The 24,184-nt window shown below is 40.4% G+C and overlaps 1 protein-coding gene across 3 annotated transcripts in view; it reads left to right on the forward strand.

Moving 5' to 3' along the window:
• stxbp5a (syntaxin binding protein 5a (tomosyn)) overlaps nt 1-24,184 on the forward strand; it is a 97,833-nt gene that overhangs the window by 19,691 nt on the left and 53,958 nt on the right. For all 3 annotated transcript variants that reach the window (XM_071201855.1, XM_071201856.1, XM_034075688.1), the window contains exons 3-4: nt 19,414-19,495; nt 20,760-20,860. In XM_071201855.1, coding sequence (XP_071057956.1) covers nt 19,414-19,495; nt 20,760-20,860 — 183 coding nt within the window. The remainder of the gene's footprint in view (nt 1-19,413; nt 19,496-20,759; nt 20,861-24,184) is intronic.

The raw sequence follows: 24,184 nt of genomic DNA on the forward strand, positions 1-24,184 counted from the left end.
CAATGCTTTATAGAAAAGAAGAAATAACAATTGAAAACAAACCTCACTGCAAATCAGATGATCATTTGGAGAGATCAGTTCAAAGGTCATTGGATTCTCAACAACTGTGATACCCTAAAATAGAAGATTGCAATATATAATATAACAATTAAATAAAGAAGACTTTCACAGCCAGATGACGGACGGAAAAGCTTTATGCACTCAGAATATTTTACAGTGTGTGGTTGTATTTCTACACATCATAACTAGTCATTAGAATACACACATTGGCCATCTTGCGTCATCTGTTTATAATGGACATGAATATGTAACCCACGTAACAATTCTCTCCTCCTCAAAAGGTCCTCAACTGGTCTAACCTCACCATGATACGCCCAAGACTGTGTCTGCAATGAATATTTCAATATGAAGTTAATATATTCTACCATCTTACTAATTAAAACTGATTAAATGGGTCAGATGGTGGGGAGAGAGATCAGCTGAAGGTCAATTAAGGTTGTGTTCTCTCGAGACGTCACAGCAACTCTAAGTGGGAACCAAACTTGAAAAATATTTCCGTCAATAACACAGCTCTGTAAATAAGGACCGGTATAGACTAATGAAGAGAGTTTGACAGAAGAGCCTCGCCTGTGTCTGCACAGCTGATTTCTTTTGTGTTTATCCTGTGTTCCTCTTGTATGAAATGAATGAAATGCTTTCGGCCTCTTGAGTGGAAAGGCAGCTTTTGACCTGGCAAGGACTAAATGTAAAAGCAGGACGTTTGTAAAAATAGCTTAATACTGCACTGAGAGAGGGGGAACAGAAAATCGGAGTGATTAAATTAAAACTATATTGGAGGTGACTACAGAGAAGATATCCTTAACTACATTTCACATTAGGTGGCAAATAATAAATATACTTTGCCAATACAGCTAATGGCTGCAACAAACAGCTACTTAGAGTAATTCCCCTGACATGTTTTATTAGAAAACTAATACTTTCTGCAAGTATATGTAGTCTATTTGTCATTGTTATCTACAAAAAGGGGGGACATAAATGACAAGTGACTTTAAAACTGGTTATTTTTTATATATATACTGTACATTTAATTTCCAGTGATATCAGAAACATTTTCTAACAGGGCTATTCAATTGGCGGCCCGTGGGCCAAATCCGGCCCCGGGGTGATATTTACTGGCCCTGAGTATAATGTTAAAAAGTAATCACATTTTGATTTAATTTTTTTCAAGATTTTTTTCTTTTGGGCCAGAGTGCCTTTATTCCAGAGAGGGTGTTAAATTGAGAGATAGAGGGGAAGACATTGCCTGAAAACTTGGGCGGGCTCGGGTTTCGAACCCACCTACTAGCTACTGTAGTGACAACTCCTGTCATTTATTGCATCTCTGCGTGAATGATTAGATCATTTCACCTAAATGAAATCACATGACATGATGTTGACGGTTAAATTAGCTTCACATGTTGGTCTACTGAATTCTGAACGTGCCATTTAGATCTATTACATTACATTACATTGCATTTAGCTGACACTTTTATCCAAAGCGACTTACAATAAGTACGTTCGACCAACAAAATACAAACTTGAAGAAAACAGAATCATATAAGTACATCAGGTTTCATAGAGCAAAAACATTTCAAGTGCTACTCAACTGGCTTTAGGTAAGCCAGTCCTTTATTAGTATATAAGTGCTTTGTTAATAATTCTATCGCTCGAAGTGGAGTCGAAAGAGATGAGTTTTCAGTCTGCGCCGGAAGGTGTGTAAGCTTTCTGCTGTCCTGATGTCAATGGGGAGCTCATTCCACCATTTTGGAGCCAGGATAGCAAACCCACGTGTTTTTGCTGATGGGAACTTGGGTCCCCTTCGCAGCGAGGGTGCAGCGAGCCGTTTGGTTGATGCAGAGCGGAGTGCACGTGCTGGGGTGTACAGTTTAACCATGTCCTGGATGTAGGAAGGGCCAGATCCATTCGTAGCATGCTACGCAAGTACCAGTGTCTTGAAGTGGATTCTAGCAGTTATCGGAAGCCAGTGGAGGGAGTGTGTGTGTGTGTGTGTGTGTGTGTGTGTGTGTGTGTGTGTGTGTGTGTGTGTGTGTGTGTGTGTGTGTGTGTGTGTGTGTGTGTGTGTGTGTGTGTGTGTGTGTGTGTGTGTGTGTGTGTGTGTGTGTGTGTGTGTGTGTGTGTGTGTGTGTGTGTGTGTGTGTGTGTGTGTGTGTGTGTGTGTGTGTGTGTGTGTGTGTGTGTGTGTGTGTGTGTGTGTGTGTGTGTGTGTGTGTGTGTGTGTGTGTGTGTGTGTGTGTGTGTGTGTGTGTGTGTGTGTGTGTGTGTGTGTGTGTGTGTGTGTGTGTGTGTGTGTGTGTGTGATCAGGGCAGAGAGAAAATGCAGATGCCTCACAGCATTGCTTGTGTGTATATTGTAGTTCACAGCCTCCAGTCCGTTGCTATGGGTTTATTTGGCCTATCTATTTATGGCCCTTATCTGTCTTGCATTTATCAAAGAGCAGAGGACAGCAGTCCGATTAATATTTGATATGCTGCATGACACTTTTGGCAAGACGCCCTTCCGGCGTGCTATTGGCAAAGTGACAACCATACAATGTACCATCGGTGTGCCTAATTAGTCTTAAAGCAGACACAACAGAATTCATGCCAGCAGGGAGTGCTGTATAGATAGCTCAATCCATCAGAAAGAAATTCATAGACACTGTTGCTGTATTTCTGCAATATATTTTGTAATTTCTTCCTTATTTTGTTAAGAACATTTTGTACATAAATCAGAGATCTGGTACGTTTCCCCCCTGACTGAACTGTTTCCTCTTCTAGTTGAGTCAAGGTTCAATTGACCTTCTTAATGATACTAAATGGCAAACATCGAACTAATCCTTCCGTGAAAGATCCTTGAAAGACCAAGTTTATCCTGCTTGCTCCCTTGTACACGATTTCTATGCACCGATTTTTAGATTAAAAGTCTCTTCCAAACACACACTTCTTTTTGGGGTGTGTGTCGATGGAGTGTTACTGCACGGTTGCAGTATACTGACTCTTGCTGCGCTGGCAGCTTACAAGTACCTGTCCTTGAAAGTAGGGCCTGGCTCTGCATTGGCTGGCACATGAAACGCATTAGAGGCCAACGGTGGCTAATCTCCCGTGGTCCTACCTTTAGAAAAGATTTGTTTGATATCAGTGCCAGAGGCTGCGTGTGGATGCATGCTTGGGTCTGGGTAGAGGAAGGATGTAGAAACAAGAGAGCACACACACATATACACACATACACACTTTGCTTGCTTTGAGATAGTGTTAGGAATGAGGCTAGCTTCAGGAACTGCCTAATGGCTTTGTTGGTTTGTAAAACATGTTTAGTGTTATTGATATGGTAACATTAATTTTTAATGCTGCTGTTTCTGACTACTTACAACCACTGCTTATCTATGGAACAGCACAGTACAGTACAGTACTCTTTTAATTAAGATTAGATTAGTGTTTAATGGGAGAGCTCCTCAGTCCAGATGCATTTAATTGCCTTTCAGTGCTTGTATTAAAACAAAGACCCATGATCTCTCAATGTGTTAAAGGTTAATTTGGCATTAAGTTACATTCTAATAAAACATTTTCCTTCCTACCACTTTGAGAAAGTAATACATAAAGCCATCTTAATGCATATGCTGGCTCCAATTCCACACATCCATTATTCATAGACAGGAGCAAGTCCAGTCACAGACTTTTAGTCCTGCAGTCGTTGGTGTCTTCCTCTCTCATCTTCATGTGCCTGTTTTTCTCACTCTTCTCACTCTGTATGCCAAACTATGTTTCTCATTCAATCTTTCACCCCCTTTTCATTTAAAATACTCACTTGGGTTTTGTCTTTCAAATGATTATACCTGTTTTCACTCCATGAGCCTTATGGTGTCTTGTCTCAGTCCATACATCTCTGTCGTGTAAGGTAGACATTGATCGTAATTGGGGTGGAAGATGATGTTCATACTTTATATATTAAGTACAAGCTTTTCATCCTTATCTGTCCTTTAAACTGCTTCTTCCCTCTCCCCATCCACAATATCCAATAACGAGCCGTTATCAGTGTAACACCTTGTGTTTACATGGGGACATTTATCAGATGTCAGGGATGATTTGTGCACCAGCTCCTCTCCTGGGCTCCACTGGCATTACATACCCTATTGTTTGGACCATCTGATAGTCTGTTTATAGATTGGAGTGCTGTGTTTTTATCGTGAGCATGTTCAATATGTGTAATCCAATGATAACAGTGGACTAAATGTGTGAGGTGAGAAAGAGGAAAGAGATATTGGTGCAAGGAACAAGCATCCCTTTAGAGATTTGGCTGTTCATGTTTCATTTATATCATAGACGTGTCTCTTGTTGGATAACACAGTCGACGTTTATACAGCGATGAAACGCATTGCCGATCTAAAAATGAACTTAAAAGCCTTTTATTTTAAGCGTTTATCTTACAGCTGTTACTTGTTTTGTCAAAGTGATACATGGAGTAATTGTTGCAGCTAAAGAGGTATTTGAAACCCTAATGCAGTAAACCAATATTGATAATCTGTCTGTATTGTGATAGTAATAAAGCTTTGTTTAATATCCAAGTTAAGTTTCAACATCAGTGAAGACAAAAGGGATATTTAGTCATGACTCATGACTCTCCCTTACTTGGACTTCTCAATTCTTATTCTTGTCAGATAATGGATGACGAACATTGGAAAGCAGAGAAAGACAAAAACAACAGCCCTGACGGTCTCAGTCAGAATTCCTGTATTTGTTCCGCAACAGGGAAATGTACATTATTACAACAGCAGAAGTATAGTGCAGTGAACAGAATAGACTTGCATATTAAAACATATAGGCTATGAATAATAAAAAACATAATAAGTAAACAAAAATAAATATCAAATAAGTACACCATGGAAATAATTATTTGTTCACAAGACTTTGCTGCTAGTGGTGTAATGTCTTTACTTTTTTAATGTAATGCTACATGTTTGCACAACTCACTGCATTGTGAGTTCCATCTGTGGGAATTCTGTGTTGAACAAGAAAATTAATAACAATATTTTGAAAATAAATATTTCAGTACACCATGGTAAAAAGAGTAGCTGTGTGTATATATCATTTTTTAAAGAGTGACCATTTAAAATTCAAGAGGTAGCTGGTCTCCTCCCCTTTGCTGTATCTTGGGACAAAAATAATAATTCTATTATTATTTACATAATGTACTGATTTGTCTCGGCTAAGTATCCACCTTGTGATAAATTAGTACATATTCTTACTGACAAATGTGAGCAAAAATACCAAAATAGGACAAGTTGTGGTTCAGAGCTGTTAAAGTCACTGGGCTGTGTAGCTGAGGCTTAAGTAAAGTTGTAAATCACAGAGGGCAGATTTGATGCAGACTGCAGAGGGAGTTGAGAGCCTCCACTTCGACCACAGGTCAGGCTGTAATTGGCCAAGCGGGGCTCAGAGCGCTAGCGTGTTAGCAGCAGATGGAATCGGTGTCTTTGCACTCGTCCACAGGCCAGAACTCATGTTTAATACACACCTTGTACCCAGCTTATTTTTAGTTGCACTTTTTAAGATATGGATGTATCAATGAATGAAACATGCACAATCTGTGTGAATCGTATTCACCTCAATCCGAACAGGTCATTTACTTCAATTTGGCTTCACTAGAATAGTTTTCGGCAAAAAACAAACATACATTGCTATTAAATGCATAACATGGTGATTATTCTGCGGATCAGAACAGACCACCCCAGCACTACAGCCACCTTTTGAGCAGTAATTGCAGCCACTTGTCACTTGCAGACATTGTTTAGCTCTCGCGCCTGCTGGAACATAATCCTTGAACTGGCTTTGCATCGCTATCACAACGGCAGAACTTATGATTTCTATTAAGCCTCTGTCTGTCACACACTGGAAATGAGACTAGTCAACAACCCTTTCAACAACATGTCCGTCCAAGATATTTGGGTTTGTCAAACAACCGGAGTATTCCTGTAATTCTCTTCTCTATTCACTCTGTATCTCTCTCTCTTTGGGGAGTTAATGTGTTTTCCATCTCATCCTTCTGTCGCACTCTCTTTCTCTTCCATCCTCCTGTCCCGTTTTATTTCATCCCCACTACATTCCTCATGTTTCTCTCTTTTGCTATGCATGCTTTTGCTGGAGGGTTTGCCACAAGCTGTTCTGCTGACTCAACATTTTCTTTTCCCTCATGGTTTTTTGCCTCTTTACTCCATCCTTCTTCTATCTCATCCCCGCTCGTCCTCTGCTCCCACCCTCCCCTTCCTCTTTCCCGCCTTCGATCTGTACAGCCAGTGCATTTCCAAACCCATTTCCCTTGATTATGTTCCTCCTCCCTTCCTCTGTCTCATCTGTTTTCAAATATTCGCCTCGCAGTGGTCGTACAGTAGCTCATTGCTAAATTGCCCTGCTAAAAATAGATGATGCACTGGATTATTAACACCCTGCTATTGGGCAGTGCTGGCCAGGCTCCAGACACCAACAATTCCCATTATCCCTGCAGCATGGGGGGGTTACAATTGTGCATCACCAGTGTGCCTGCCTCGCCTGTGCTGCCTCACGCTAATTCATAGACCATATTTCTTAATAGAGTTGTGATTGTGGTGTGCAGTATAGCTCTTGTTGTGTCATGATTGTGACTCAGGTCAGTGAGGAAGACTAAAACTGCCCTAGAGGATGGTGGCTAGCTTGTGTAATATTTCCTAATCACTTTGTTAAGAGCCATCTGTTTAATCTTCTTATCCTGCACTGTGCAGCGTCATTAGGATCACATGTGTGCCTGTTGATAATCTCACATGTTGTAGAAACACAGAAGCTGCCAGCGCAATACTTTTCTTTATACAGCATCTTCTTTTTTGCTCCGAACCAGCCCAAAACCTGCACATTTTTTTGGGATGGATTTGGATTACTGCAACATTGAACTGTGCACCTCAGCAAATTGCCTTTGTCAAGAATGTCATCTAGATGAAGACAGGAACAATAATAGATGTGTGTGTGTTGCAGTGCTTACCAAGGTGTGTGTGGAAGCCGAGGCAGCGACAAATACTCAGCGGCCCCATCGCAGTTTAATTGTTTGTCTGCGTAATAAATCAAACTTGTCAAGGGAGATTATTTATACAAGGACTGTGTTAAACAAATGAATCACCAGTTTGCTCGACTTTAGGTTTTTCCTTGGTGTGTATCGGTGTGTTTGCCTGAGTTCAGTATGATTGCATGACAATACCCATGTGTATTTTTTCAAGAGAGTGAGTGTAAATCTCATGGCTCCCTCGCGCTCTTCTCTGTCATTGATGGATGCGGTGCTACCTGAATGCTCTGCCAGAGGGGGGGGGGGGAATTAACACAAATAAGTCTTAGGGGTCCTTTGAGCTACATTGTGTAAATCACCAAAAGTCAGAGGTTGAAGACCCGCTTTCAATCAACCAGCTTTTTAATCTTGCAATGTGCACCAGCCCCTCGGTAGGATGCTAGTTATTGTTCCTGCTGTTGCTAAGCGACAGCTGAAAACGTGTTTAGTGGGTATTTTTTGCTCAAGTTGAGACGTTTTTCAAATGTTACTCAAAAAATGCCATGCCCTCTCTGTCCAGAGCATGTCTACTATTCCATATGAATCAAGAAACCATGTCAGCATTGTAAGGAGTGGTGCACACAAGCTTTAGTTTCTCCAGTGCTGTGGAGAGAGAAAAAATAAAGAGCATTTCATCTGATGCCTTTCCAAGCCTGTGTGTTTTGACAAAACATAACTGATCTATTAAAAGGCATGTACAAAAATAATAATCTCTTTTACATCATGCACTCAAAAAGCTATTATTATATAAAAAAAGAGATGAGAATATGCTAAATCATGGTAGAGCAACAAAAAGGCTCCATCATGAAGGTAGAGTGAGTGCTTGGTAATAGCAGAGTGCAGGGATGCATCATGGCCTGAGGCGACGGAGGTGCAGCTCCCTCAGCAGCCTTTAAATGTGATATAAACAGCCGCAGGCAGGGGGGGGGGGGCGGTAGAAGGTGGATTTGTAGGATATCAGGACTAATTGGGATCTGCATTATGTGTGGAATAGCAGCTGAGCAGAGTCATTAGTGGTTGCGGTGGGGGTCTTTACATTGTTGTTGTTTATCAAGGCTTACTACTGTATTGTTTCATCCTTTTCTTTTAAATATGAAAGCCTTTTTATTTTCCTCTCTTATCCTCCTGTATTTTTCTTTCTCTATTTTCCCTACGAATACTTTTTTTGCATTGCGTCATTCTGTTTCATGCCGCCCAGTTGCATCGCCTCACTGTCTCTGGGTCCAGAGCAGCCTGGCCCGAGGCCCCGCCCCCTCCCCGGGAGGGTGATGTATGAGTGGCTAGCTTTGACGTCACTCCAGGCCAACGTCATAGCAACTCAGTGCTCCAAGGCTTGCTTTTTCTGGCTCTTTCTCTCAGTGCCTCTCCCTTACTCCTTCTCCTCTTCATCCTCCATTAACCACTTTTCTCTTATTTTTCTCTTCTCTCATTTACTGTTTCCTCTTCTCCTCATCCATTTCCTTATCTTGGCCATCAGTTTTCATCGCTCTTGCTCATTTTAAAATATGCCTCTGTTCTTTGTCCACCCTTCTTCTCTTTCCCATCCTTCTGAGGCTTTCTATTCTCATCTAACGCTGCACCCTCTCCTCTATTTTTCAATGTATTCCTCTCACAGACATCCAAATATACAGAGGCACGACATGTTTGAAGTGAGCAGACGAGCAGCGAGCCAACCCTTCTCTCAAGTGAAATACAGGCTCATCCCTATTAAATTACACTTATCAGGATCAACTCTATTCCTGGATAACGTGGTTTCATAAAACCTGCAGTCTGTTCCCCAGCACTGTACCCGGACAATTCTCTCTATGACAACTTTGCTTTGCCAGATGCCCAGTGACTCACCTTTTTATTTGTCAGGAAAGTTGCCTGTGGCTTTGACAAAAATAAATATGCAAGTAGCAATATAAAAGTGAATTATCAGTCAGACTTCCAGAACATCTCGGGGAAATTTCATCCGTCTTGACAAGACGTGAAGCTGACCCACTTTCTGCTTTGGCTCCCTGTCTTCCTCTCTCTGCCTGTCTTGTCTCGCTCTCATCGCTGCCTGTGGTCAGTCTGTCCACTTTTAGAGTTGGTGCAGAGTGGTGAGCGGCCGCAGAGCGAGAAACAGGCCTCGCTTGGTTAAAATGGAATGAGAAATGCTCTTGTCAGCGATTGTGACACATCTTCGACTGAGCCGGTCCCATGTGGATGGAGTCGAGGCACTGCAGCGTGACTTTGGGTCATGTTTGTTAAAATACTGGAAACAATGTGACTTTGGCAACTGAGATGTCGAGGAACTTTCCCTGTGAAGTGATGCGTGTCATTTTAAGATTCAGGAAAGGTCGTGTACAGATTTTTTACCAGAAATGTGAAATCTTTCTATTCTCATTTCCATCTTCGTGTTACTTTTCTCCTGACAAAAAAACTGTTGCCTCTGAAAGAAATTAATAACTGCGTAGGAGGATTTTTCCTAGTGTATCAACATGTTGTCTCTGAGGAAATAGTGTTGGGAAAACGCATTAAATTAATAACACACACGCTAATGCACCTTCCATTTGCTTTAAAGAGTGGGATCATGTTCATTATAAACACTTTGAGTCTCTCCCTGTTTGTCTTTCTTTAATCCCCTGAAAGATTTTTGCAAATGTTATTATAGCATGTCAAAAGCCAATGACGTGAAAACAACCTACAGAAATTGAAATTATTTTCGCGCCCCGGTGTGAAATCGAGGCAAAGACACACTGCCAGAGGAAACATGTATTTTATAGGAAACCCATTTGGACACAGTCAACAGTGGTAAATAGCTTCTCAGTGTTGGAGGTTTACAAAAACAAATGTAAAAGCTTTCATGCGCTGGGTAAAGATTGAATTGCCACGATTTATTGAGAGCAACAGAAAGGACATTCCAATAAATAACAATGGGAGTGCTACTTTTAAGACAAAATGGTAGATTTTCACTGCATGTTATACAGGTTTTATTCTCAAGCCTGTATTCAATGATGAGCCTATAATTAATTTATCATTTTTAAGTCAATGTAAAAACTATTTAAAATCCTAAATGTTTAAATATTTTAATAACCAAACCATTTGTAAACATTGACAATTTATTGTAAATCTTTTCTATATATTAACTTATAGACACTCTGATTGACAACAGAGAAACATTTTGGTAAAGGTTAGATATATAGAATTAAACACAAATTTAAAATAGGTTCTGAAAAACCTAAGCATTGAATGTTTGATAAATATTTGTTTGAATTGCAGACCCAAAATGTACTGAGTTTATTTTATGCACATATTTAAAAAAAACAATTGTTTGTAAACACACTTTATAACCAAATAACAATATTTTACAACATTTAGACACGGTAGACAAGTATCTTCATTCAGTACATGTAAACAGAGGAATGCAGACATTGAGTCTACAGTACTACTACTACTAAGTACCTTTGGTGAAATTCTTCTTCTTCTTTCCAATTGGATTCTCGTAGTGGCCTGCTGCATTTTTATGCTAATCTTTGAGCCAACATCCACCAGAAAAACGAACAAAATGCAGTTTTTACTTAGTATTTTCTTCTGATTACAGCTGTGCCAACGTGTATGCTTCATGTTGATGTTGATAATGTACCGTGGGATGGCTTCCTCTCCTCAGAAAGAAGGCAATGTGAGCAGTTTAAAAAGCACATCCTTAAATCCTCCCCTGTCTCTGTCTGTGGCACTGAACGGTTTGGTTGCCGGGCAACATTAGGAAGGAGTTTTCAATTAAATTCAAAACCTTTATTTATCCAGGTAAAATCCCATTGAGATCAATGATCTCTTTTTCAAGGGAGACCTGCAGCAGTAGGTTCCACAAGACGACATAAAAACATAAACAACAGAACAACAAAAGGACATCATACAGCAAAATGTACAGGGATTAAAATTTACATATCTAACCACATGTACAGGTACCAACAGCATCTGATTTTGTAGCATCCAACCGAGCTTTAAAAACATGTAGTGGTACTAGCTTGGTAATTAGAATTAAGAAATTCTCGGCCAGTTGGAATGTACTGTCGCCGAGCCCTCACCATCCTCACTTGAACTGCATGGCGTTTTTAGAAAAGCGCTATATAAGTGTCAGTGTATATTATTATTATTATTATTATTATTATTATTATAGGCTCTGTCGCATGTATGAATGTTACAAGCAAAAAACCATCAGCTGGGTTAACAAAAACTAACATTTATGTCGTCCAAGTTTATTTAAATCTTTCTTTCATTTAGGTAACACTTTAATGTACAATCAGTAATGCAATTGACATTCGTGTAGGTGGTACACTATCTCTTATGTTTTGGTGAATAGTAATGACACAGCCGCTATTTTCTCTGATCACTTTTCTCCTTCTGAGCACGCAAACAATTATCCAAAATGTATTATTATAATTAGGAAACATAATTACAGCTTTTTGGCTCATCATACATCACGATCCTCATTAAATGAGCTGATCTAAGCTAGCTTGTACTCTCTTACTTGCACTTTTTTAACCAGTGTCCCAGTGACAGTTTAGCCGGCAGCAGTACCCTGCAGAATTGCAGCCATTTAGGTCAAGTGAGCTTTTTAGCTCATCTCTTATAGTCAGAGTACTTTTCATTTTTTGATTTCTTGCTGTGTATTAAACTGTTAACGCTGAATGCTGAGTGCACCTGTCACAGTCTGAACTTCTGAAATGACAGGTCAAGGGTTGACAAATTGACAGAGTTGCAATGTTTTTGAATGCAGTGTTAAAAAAACTAGTTTTGTGCTGGGGTTAAATATGAGAAACCGGTGTCCTGTTTGTGGTATGACAAGAAACAACAGCGTTTCTTGCTGCTCCTCTCTCTTTTAAGCAGGATGCATGTCATATTGAGTTAGCTTTCTAGGAATTTTCCATTAAAATTTCGTCTTTTATTTTTCTATTTTCTGATCCTGTTGTTAATGACTAACTATTCACAATGTTATTTCCAAGTGATCCCCTTGGAGTTAACTGTAGGTGTTTCTTGAACAAAAATAGGAAGCTGCAAGCTAAATGAAGAAAGCCTATTCTCTCCACAGTTGCAGTCTACCTCTTTATTCACACATCTGAAAATGGATCATCCTTACTTTTGAGGAGAATCTACATCCTCCTGTTATTGGCTTCCATAATTCAACTCAATTTGGATTAAACCATACATGGAGAGATCTTTGAATAAAAGCCAAGCAGAGGGAGAGAGCGCTTCTTACAGAAAAGTGACTGGCGAAGAAGTTTTAAGAGTTTTGGGGCTAAGCTAGATGTCATGTAGGGACGACTCAGATCATCATTGACTTAGTAGTGCATCCCTCCAGGTGTCATAGTTCAGGTTTGCTCCATCTCACTGAAGGATTAGTGTCTGAAATCCAGTGGAGCCTGTAGATTTCTCCTAGTCAGGACATCACTGGCTCAGAGCTGAAGTCCTTTAATTGCCTGTTCAGGAGGGCGAGGGTAAAGCTTAATCCACTTGAAGAGCTGAGGGGCCGCTTTTCATGCCGCACAAAGGCCACTGTGTCACTCTGATACCCTACGGTCAGATATAGCTATACATTGAATAATATCCAAAGAGTGAAGATAGATCATGTGGAAAAAATGATGCAAAAGAAGAAGAGAAGTAATAAAATATATAGATAGATAGATCTTTATTTTGTCATTGTACAGGTACAACGAAATTACAATAAACTCAAGGTGCCAACACGCAACAAGAAGACAATATAAAAACAACAAGACAATATAAAAACAATAAAAACAATACATGGGACTTAAAAAAGACATCATAGGGAATATGTACATAAATAAATAATAAATAAATTAAATTGCACGATTCCCCTCGTATTGCACGGAAGGCTTGTAAGGCTTGAAGTATGTTTGTTCATTTATAAACCCTTTATATTCTCTATTCATAAGAGAAAAGAGGCACAGAAAGAGTAAGGGGCTTTTAGCTGAGGAGAAATGAGGTGTTTTGTAATGCTGCATTGCTGTGGCTTTATTCATTGAGATGGTCACAGCACACCTCGGTAATGATCACATGAATTAGAGCTTAATAAATGACAGTGGTGCCGGTGTAGTAGGTGCTGAAGACGCACTTTGCACTGTGGGAGAAGGACTTGATTATTGGTGTTGGAATAAGATTTGTAGGGATCAGCTTGTTCTGTTGTTTCTTTTTTTTTTTTTACTTTTCTTTTATTGAGTCGGGCACAATGAGTTTACATTTATACAGTCAATATTTTTATTTATTTTTCCCCTTTCCCTCCCTCCCGGTCCTAGCTGGTAAAATAAATAACTAACTAAATAAATAAGATAGATACCTGTATAGGTAAAAGTAAAGTAATATAGAAGATAATATTAAAAGAAAATGTATAGATAAGGGAATAAAGAATAGTAACAGTAATATTTGTACCCATATACTCATATGTATACCCACATGTACACATGCACATACATACACGTACCTACCTACATACATACATGTATACAAAGACAGAACAAATACATAAAAATTAATAAATACAAAATTAATATAAAAAGAGACACAAGAAAAGAAAAAAAAAAGGAAAAAAACAACAACATACATTCGTAGTTCCCCCTCTTTCTCCTTAATGTAGTGTCTTAAGTTCAGCTATGTAGGCTATCATAGAGCCCCAGACAGATTCAAATAGTTTTGAGGAGCCCCTCAGGTTATATTTAATCTTCTCCAAGTTCAGGTACAACATTAGATCTTTAAGCCATTGAGATGCTTTAGGTGGTATAGAAGATTTCCATTCTAGGAGTTTTCTTCTTCGTGCTAAAAGAGATGCAAAGGCTATACTGTCCTTAGTTTTCCTCTTCAACATTCGGTGGCCAGGTATTACTCCAACAATGGCAGTTTCTGCACATGGTGTCAATACCACGTCCAAGGCCTCAGTAAGGTGATTGAAAATGCTTGTCCAGTATCCTTGTAGGCGAGGACAAGACCAAAACATATGAGTCATGTTTGCTGGTGCCATATGGCATCTGTTACAGGTGTCCGTAACATTTGGATATATTTTGGAGAGTTTAGAGTTGGTGTAATAGATACGGTGGACAACTTTTAGTTGTATAAGATTGAGCCTGGCACAGGACGTACTATTGTTCACTCTCGCTAATGCGCCATCCCAGACCTCATCATCTATGGCTTGGACTAGTTCCTCTTCCCAATGTTGTTTGATTTTACCAAGCGATGTTTCTGTGAGGTGGGAGACGGAATTGTAAATTCTTGAAATCAGACCTTTTTCGATTGTTAAAGTGTCCAGAATTGAGTCAATTATTGAATCCGGAGGGATATTGGGGAATGAAGGGTTGTTTAGTTTAACCCAGTTTCGGACCTGGAAGTAGCGAAATAGATGAGTGCTTGGAAGGCAACATTTGTCAGAGAGTTGGCTAAAGCTACCGAAATTGTTAATGTAAAGGTCCCTTACTCTTATAAGACCTACTCTCTGCCACATAGAGAAGGCCCCATCAGTGTAAGGGGGAGAAAGAGATGGTTGTTGCGAATGGGACTATGTATAGAGGATCCACAGAGTCCATGAGCCTTTCTGAATTGGGACCAAATTCTTAGGGTGGAAACAACAATCGGGTTATTCGAATATTGAGTTGGCCGGCTGGGTAATTTAGATGTAAGCAAAGCCAAGAGTGAGGTATTAGGACAGGATTTGGCTTCAAGCTCACACCAACTCAATGTTGGTTCCTTAGTCCATAGAATTATTTTGTGGATATTGGCTGCCCAATAGTAGTGTCTTATATTTGGAAGCGCTAATCCTCCTGTAGATCTATGCCTTTGTAAAAGCTCTTTCCTAATTCTAGGTGTCTTCCCTTGCCATAAAAAAGAGGAGATTAGTTTGTCTATTTTACGAAAAAGTGATTTTGGTAGGAAGACTGGCAGACATTGAAAGAGGTACAGAAAGTGAGGGAGGACGTTCATTTTGATACAGTTTACCCTCCCAGCAATAGTTAAATGCAAATTATTCCACCTTTCCAAATCATATTTGAGCTTGTCAATTAGTGGTGGGAAGTTATCTTTGTAAAGGTCTGAGAGTTTTCCACTTATATTCACGCCTAAATACTTAAAATTACTCCTAGACATCTTGAAGGTGAAGAGTCTATCGGGGATCTGAAGGGCCAGGTCATTTACGGGGAAACACTCACTCTTGGAAAAGTTTAGCTTGTACCCTGAGAAGGTTCCGAATCGGGTTAACAGATCTATTATCTGAGGAATGGTAGATATAGGGTTAGAAATGAACAGTAGTAAATCGTCAGCGTATAACGAGAGTATGTGTTCAGAGCCATATCTGGTCATTCCTTGTGTAAAGCTGGACGATTTAAGCGCAATTGATAGTGGTTAGATTGCCACAGCGAATAGTAACGGGCTTAGAGGGCAACCCTGGCGAGTACCTCTACCTAGTGTAAAATATTGAGAACTTATCCCGTTAGTACTCACTGAAGCCTTGGGTGAAGAGTATAACAATGCTATCCATGAGACAAATTTGGATCCAAGGCAGAACCTCTTAAGGACCTCAAATAGAAAGCCCCACTCCACCCTGTCGAACGCTTTCTCTGCATCCAATGAGACCACCACCTCTGGTGTCTCCTTGGATGCAGGAGAGAGGAGGATGTTGAGAAGGCGACGGATGTTGGAGAAGGAGTATCGGCCTTTCATAAACCCAGTTTGGTCTAATGATATGATGTTTGGCGTGACTGATTCAAGGCGTATGGCTAGTATTTTAGCCAGGATCTTATAGTCCACATTCAGAAGGGAGATGGGGCGATAGGAGCTACATTCAGAATTATCCTTGCCTGGTTTTAATAATACAATTACTACCGCCTCAGTCAGAGTTTGTGGCAACTTTCCACGGTCCAGAGAGTCTTCAAACATTCTCAAAAGAAGGGGGGTCAATTTATCAATAAATTGTTTATAAAACTCAATTGGATAACCGTCTGGGCCCGGGGACTTGCCACTCTGGATCAACCTGATCGAATCAGCTATTTCACTAGGCTTTAGAGGTTGATCCAACTCACCCTCCTGAGCTGGTGTTATGGACGGAAATTCCAGATCATCCAAGAATTTAGTTCTGTCCGCATTTTCGACAGGGGCTTGTGAGGCGTATAGTCCGGAGTAAAAGGTTTTAAAGGTGTCGTTGATAACAGATGGGATTGTTGTGAGTTCACGAGTAGGGGTCCGTATTTGTTTAATTTGTTGAGAAACCGACTGGCTTTTAATTTGGTGTGCTAGGAGGCGACCTGCCTTCTCCCCATGTTCATACTGAAATCCACGCGATCTTAAGAGCAATTTCTCAGTCTCTTGCGTTGAAAGTAAATTGTAGTCCATCTGAAGATTTTGCCTTTCTTTATCTAGTTCAGGGGATGGACATGTTGAGAGTTGGCTATCTAGTTTAGCTATACTGCCTAAAAGTTCTAACTGTTTTTGCTTTTTCCTTTTGTTTTGCCTTGCAGAGTAAGATATAATCTCTCCTCGGATCACAGCTTTTAACGTCTCTCACAAAAGAGATGGTGATATCCCATCAGACATATTGGTTATAAGGAAATCATCAATAGCTTTAGAGATTGTTTCACGGAATCGATCATCGTTTAATAGTGTACAATTCAGTCGCCAGGGGGGACGTGTCTTTTGTAACAGTGTGAATGAGAGGTCAAGTAACAATGGGGCGTGGTCGGATATCACTATGGGTGAGTATTCTATGTTTTTTACAGCGGGAAGAAAATAGTTATCGATAAAAAAATAATCGATTCTCGAGAATGTTTTGTGAACCAAGGAGTAGAAAGAAAACTGTTTCGCTTTGGGGTGGAGAGAACGCCATGGGTCCACACAACCTGTTTGACTCATAAATAGTGAGATGGCTTTAGCCATTTTAGAGGGGGAGTCCCGTTTTGGGCTAGATTTGTCTAAAAGCGGGTCCATTGTACAGTTGAGATCACCGCCCAAAATCAAATGGCGGGAGCTTAGGTCTGGTAATAATGATATCACTTTTCCCATGAATGCTTCATCATCCCAGTTGGGCGCATATAGATTGGCGAGAACATTGACATTATTGAGGGAACCAGAAACTATCACAAAGCGGCCTTGAGGATCCGCTATAACCTCAGTCGGGCTGAACTGTATTTTTTTATGCATCACAATAGCTGCGCCTCTTGCTCTACTACTGAAATTGGAATGAAAGGTTTGGCCAACCCATGATGCCTTTAACCTATGGTGGTCCTTAGTGGTCAGATGAGTTTCCTGTAGAAAGGCAATTTCCGTTTTAAGGTGTTTTAAGTGGGAAAAAATTCTGCCTCTTTTAACCGGGGCATTCATGCCCTTAACATTCCAGGAGACAAGTCTTAGACATGCTTCACCATTTCCTGTTAAATTAACCATCATCAAAATATGAGCCTGAAGTACACGAAGAGGTAGTATGCAGCCTATTTAATGGAAAGCAGGAGAAACGAACAACAAAAATACAAACAAATAAAATAAACATATAGTAGGACCTAACACCCAAATTCTCCCCAAAAAAAGAAATGCTCTCAAAAAGGAGAGCTAAACACACATTCCCTTTCCTAAGCTTGTTCCTAAAACGAGAACGAGCAGCAGGACTCCAAAAAAATATGTCACTTCCGTATGACATTAACCTATAATCTAACTAATGTTCCTGAGCAGACAGGGCTCCTAACTCTACAATTGGTCTGACATGCAGAGTAAAACAGTCTGTTCTGTTGTTTCTACTGTCAGTACCAGTATGTCAGGCGGTTTTTGCTACTTAAGGAATGTCTCTTTTTTTCCATCACTTTCTCTGCTTCTCTGTCCCACTGGTTTCTAACTTTTCTTTGTGAATTTGTAGGATTCTGTTTGATTTAAATATAGAAATAATATTTAGCATTTCCTCATAAAAATGAGTAGAACTGCTTTTATATTATGTCGAGTTGTGTACTAGTTGTTTTAACCCAACAGTTTTCAAACCCAGAGCAATCCCTAGTTTTCTTCAAGGTACATTTCTTTTTTAAATTAACGTCCAGCTTCATTATCTCCATTGTAATAATGCTGATTCCCCTTTGCACATGCGTTAGTGTTGCTATGTCTGCCATAATGTGTCAGGATTTGATGTTTTATCCAGGTTATGATACACTTTTATAGATCTTGGTTGTATTGTTGAAGCTGTCTTATATCACGGTATTCTGTATTCATAAGTTGGCGTGCAGTTCAAACTGTATTTGAGTTGGAAACCTCTGCAGGCAATAGCTGGTTATTATGCAGAAACACACAGCCTACCACCCCCCTAACCCTTACACACACATACACACACACACACACTCGACCACACACTAACTAATGATGAGCAATAGCGCCGGCGCCCCAGGGTGTTACACCTCGATGTGACCCCTGTATGAAAAATCACCTCCCACCACCCTTAGCTCTGAATGAATGGATATAATCAGGACACTCACCCATTCACTCTCCTCAGGAAAATATCCAGTTATTCTCTGTCAGTCCCTTCTCCCCTCATCTCTCTCTTTTTACCTAGCCTCTATCCCCCTACCCCAAACTGGATGTTTTTCTCTCTTCACTGCATCTTTTATCAGAGATTTCTCTTTAACTGTATGTTCTCTCTCCCTGCTATTATTTTCTCATCTGCTCACATAATATCCGCCTCTTCTCAGCTGATATTTAAACATCTGAATTCTCCCCCACAATCCTGTGAAAGCTTTCTTCCTTCGCTGCAGCAATTTCAATGTTTTTTGACAATTTCTTCCTCGCAAGCACTTTCTTTTGTCTACAATACTACTAAGTGAAATGATCTACCTGGATTATTAACTGTAGTCTTGGGTAACTCGCTCATGGTGCTTTTATTTGAGGAATATACCTCCGTAAAATAAAAAGCTTCTTGCTACAACAAAGTCATGTGGCGTATCGTTTAAAGGTGTTGAATATTTTTAAGAAAGGAATGTGAGTCAGACGTATGTGGGATGCGAGAAAGGGTCCAGCCATCTTTCCGTAATGAATGAGGTCCAAGCTCTGTTTGTTGACTGTAGTAATGTCACTGTGTATTTCCTATTTTCCTTCCAAGCAGGTTAGTAAGTAACAGAAGTCACAACCTTTGTGTCAGGTGTAGCGAGGAACAAATGACCTTCAAATGCTGAGGCACTTGTTTTGAGCTGCTGCACATTCGAGAAACACCTCATATATATTCAGCGCCCACTTGGCTGCCTACACACACCCAAAAACAAACGGTGTTAAAGTGAAACAAAGCTCTGCTGGTACTGTGTGTTCCTTGACAGAGATGCTTTCAGGTTTGGTCGTCCAGGGGTGGAGTGCTACTGTCAACACGAGAGTGGAGCAGCCGTCATCCAGCTACAGTTTCTCATCAATGAGGTACAAAAATATGAGGGGAAAATGTTGGATTAAATAAAAAGTGAATTACTTGACTGGGGCATCTAAAGTCACTTGTAAGCCCTGCCCTCTCTCTCAAAGCCAATGACAGGTGATATTAGCATTGATGGCTAATGATCCTCAATCAGGAGTACTTTAGTGGTTAAAGTTTTGAGTATTATTAATTATTAAAAGTTGGCACCAAATGGCTAGTCAACCCTCTTCTTTAGTCTTGTTAACGTTTCTTTTGATGTGAACAGGAATGTTTGCTCAGTTTAAAACAGTGTTTAAAGGTGATTTTTTTTTTTTTAAAAAACAACACGTCTATTTACCTTTGATAAACAAAATGAAAATAGATACCAAATAAAATAACTTGACTCTCACCAGGTAAAACTATAACAAATCCATCTTATATAATCATACGTATTTACAGTGTGTGGGTTCTTTTGATTCGTCTGCTGTTTTTAATTGAATGCATTGTTCAATAATATTTTCTGTTACGAAATACCTGCCAAATAACATTCCCTTCCACAGCAATATCAGACATTTCAGTTAATTCTCACCAGAGAAACGTTCTCTTTTGAAAGATCTTGCATTGAATTTATGACTTCAGATGTTTGTGTTTGTCTTCTTTTATAATCACAGATGTGACTCAACCCACATTCACCCAACTCTAAGTATTGCAATATGCAGTCAAGTCAATATCTTATGTCAAGCATCAAACCTAGAGGCCACAGGGAAACTTCATAAGCATTTTGTAAAGTGCAAATTGACAGGCTGGAAACATGCTATCAGTATTTAATACCTGCAGCACTTTCTGATTCATATGGCAAGTTTGATTTACTTCATATTAATGAGAAGTGTGTGTGTGTGTGTGTGTGTGTGTGTGTGTGTGTGTGTGTGTGTGTGTGTGTGTGTGTGTGAGACTGTGTGTGTGTGTGAGACTGTGTGTGTGTGTGACTGTGTGACTGTGTGTGTGTGTGACTGTGTGACTCAGCAGTGTAAAACAGAGATGGAGACCATTTTAAGTGCTTCCTTCATGCGCACATAGACTTATATACATCTGATGAATCATCGTGGTGACCTGTTCGACAGCCGCCTGATTTCAATTCTGTTTCCAGGGAATGCAGTCCGACTCATGCATGTAATGCTCAAAGAGAGCATGTGGTATGCGTATTGTAGTCTCCCACAGTTATTACCTACATGTGTTTCAACAATGTTACCTATCCTAAAATTCAAAATGAAATCCCCTGTTCTTTTCTGACAGGGAGCGCTGGTGAGTGCTCTGGCTGACGACAGTGTTCACCTGTGGAACCTGAGGCAGAAGAGACCTGCCATCCTCCACTCACTCAAGTTCAGCAAAGAGAGGTAAGAGGGGCACACGAAACGGCAAATGACGAAAAAAAAAAAAAAAAAAGACCTTCTGCTAAGTCGATGTGTCTTGCCACAACTCTCTTTTTCTACTCAATTAGGCCCTCACACTCGCTGTGGTGCAACATTTACTGTGTATTTCTGAGCAGGGGCCAGTGTCACAGTTTGCTGACTGTGTGAACTGTTAATTTTTCGCCGACTGTCATGCTGTATGCAAACAGACGGCATTTTGTTTGGCAACTGTGTCTGTTCGCCTGAAAAAATGTGCGCAGGGCAAAGGAGGTGAAGGAAAAGCTCTCCCCCTCTCTCACTCTCTCTCTGTTGGTCTCTTACTTAACACGCTTTAGTTGGGTCACTTACTCTCCTCTGAGGCTTACCCATCACTGGCGCACAGGTGTGAACACCAGAAGGTTTACACCAGCAGGTTGTCACACACACACACACACACACACACACACACACACACACACACACACACACACACACACACACACACACACACACACACACACACACACACACACACACACACACACACACACACACACACACACACACACACACACACACACACACACACACACACACACACACACACACACACACACACACACACACACACACACACACACACACACACACACACACACACACACACACACACACACACACACACACACACACACACACACACACACACACACACAATAGGGGCAAAAAAAAGCAATTCATTTACACACGCACTCTGCGATGGTTTGATAAGCCTTATGACAGATACAGCTTACATTCATCAGAAAAATATTGCATATATGACATAAAAGCAAGTTACCTAATTTGAGTACAAAACTTTGGATACATCTCACACCACTCCTTCATGTTTATAATGTCATGTTACCATCTCAACTATCAAAAAGGTTTAACGTGGTCACACAGTTGGCACCATTTTCAAAATTCTCCTTGGTTCGACATCCAGGACATTTAATATCCAAGAACTGTTATTTGGCTGACGAACAATTAAGTTTCCACTTGCAAATAAGTTCTGAGATACGAGACGAGTAAAGTGCAGAATCACCTCACCTCAAGGAAGTTGCTGTCCCCTGTCCCCTCCACTCACAGATGCAGCATTTACCCATCAGAGCCAATCATATAATTGGCTAGTGAAGTGTCGCAGTGAAAAGTGGTGAAATGGTTAAACGTCAAAGCCGATGATCTGTGACGGCGCTGATCTGATGGACAGGCGGCCGGCAGCAGCTTTAAGGGCGGGTTGTGTTCTTGCGTAGGCGCTTGACCGCCTCTGACATTTAGTAAGCACCGTCGTCCAACGCAACGACCTCGAGCCACGGCGTCGGAAAGGAGCAAAGACACTGCATCGCAAGAGACGTCAGGATGGGGAGGAGAAGCTGCAGGCCCGGTTCTACGTAGGTGCATAAGGGTGCATTGCACCCTCAGTTGAGTCGTTATGCACCCTCATTTGAAAAATGAAAAGTGAAAAAAAAAAAAATATTACATATATAATAATAATAATAATAATAATAATAAGAAGAAGAAGAATTTAGTTGAAATAAAATAAATTGTAATTGTGGTTAAATAACATTGTCTGCTGCATTTATTTGGTCAATTTAAACGGTAAGTAACGTTGTTATTATTATGTCAGGTGCGCGTGACCTGTGCCGCTGCACGTTCATCATCTGCAAGGTTCTTACAAAGCAGTCAGTGAGGGACATCAGAAAATTGTTAAAACAACCAGCCCTTATCACCAGCAGTAACACTGCATCTACTGCAGGTAATAACAGTTCAGATCATGGGGCCATTACGTTACACGCGGCCACTGTCGTGGGTAACGAGCCTGCCCAGGTATATTTAAAAAAGTGCCCAACTCACCTGTAGGCTACTCATTTTGCAGCTCATGGTTTCAAAACAGAGATTGGCTGGAATATTCATGTAAAAAATATGCCATCTTCTGCTATGCATGTAGACATTTCGGTTCAAGTAAGTCAGATGCCTTCACCACAACTGGCTACAACAACTGGCGCCATGCTCTTATAGGCTACGTGATAAGGGACTGGGAAGGCATGGATCAAGCAAAGAGCACATAGATCTCTTCATTTTGCTCTCAAAGTGCACCAGATTGATGCTTTTAACTTCAATATTTAAAAAAAAATCTTCCCGGGGGAGCATGCATAGAGCATAGAGGAGGTGAGGACCCTCCTAGAGGAGATTAGGACCCCCTAGAGGGTGTTAGGTCCACTCCCCACTTATAGAAATAGCACTTTACCACTGCACCCTCTCTAATCTCAGACGCACCATGAGTCATTTTGTTCTGGAACCGGGCCTGAGAAGCTGCAAAGTCAAATGAGACATTTGGAAGAGGAAAAATAGAAAGTTCAACTAAAGAAGTAGAAGTAGAGTAATGGAAGTAACACACGCAGGACCTCCCACATCCCACTCCTTGTCCTCATGCCATTAACATTTCAAGAAGACAAATGCTGGCTTTCAATCTGCATCCATACATAATGTGAGTGATATGGATAAGAGCACAACATGCAAATACATTCCTTTAGCCTTATGAGCAAGACTGATGAGTGCATTACACATCAGGCCGCTTCTCTGCACCTTTGACTTAGTTTACTTTCTTCTATCAGTTTTATTTTTTCAGTGCAACACACCAGTTATATTTCAAATTGTTGCGTCATTTGACACCTACAGTGTATAGCTGCACACCGGGTGTGTCATATAGACAGAAGAAGCAGTCAAAGTACAGCAGCAGGGATTTGCTGATCCAGGATGTGAATCTGATAACACTGCTGCATGGATGTAATCGCACAGTTATGCTGGATAATATAAAATGTGCTATTGCAATCTGAGAAGCTATTAAGAAGGTATCTGGCTCTAAAGGCTTTTTTAAAAAATTTTTAAGGTCTGCCCACTGTTGTCATTTGGATCAAGGCTTTTTATTGTAGGTGTCAAAAGAAATAGCATCCGGTTGGATTTCCAAATGGTTATAAGAATATGACTGTTTGAAATGGTAGAAATTGTGTCGAGGTGAAGTCCAGAAACTGTAATTGGTTTACAGACTTGTTTCAGATTGAATTGTCACCCACTGCCACTCTATCCCATCTCCCACTTTTTACCTTTGCTCCTTTGTTTTTTTACCCTTGTTGACTGTTTGTTCAAAGCTTGACTTTAGCTTGTCAGGGTGTAGAGGACAGGGCAGCCATTTTCTGGTCAACAAAAGGACAGTCATCCAACCAGAAATGCCATGACAGCCTCCTACCAAGGTGCGAAACAAGAAAGAAAAGTATAACTTGTTATTTTGCCGAG

This window comes from Pseudochaenichthys georgianus, chromosome 24 (assembly GCF_902827115.2).
Source record: "Pseudochaenichthys georgianus chromosome 24, fPseGeo1.2, whole genome shotgun sequence".
NCBI classification, from domain to species: Eukaryota; Metazoa; Chordata; class Actinopteri; order Perciformes; family Channichthyidae; genus Pseudochaenichthys; species Pseudochaenichthys georgianus.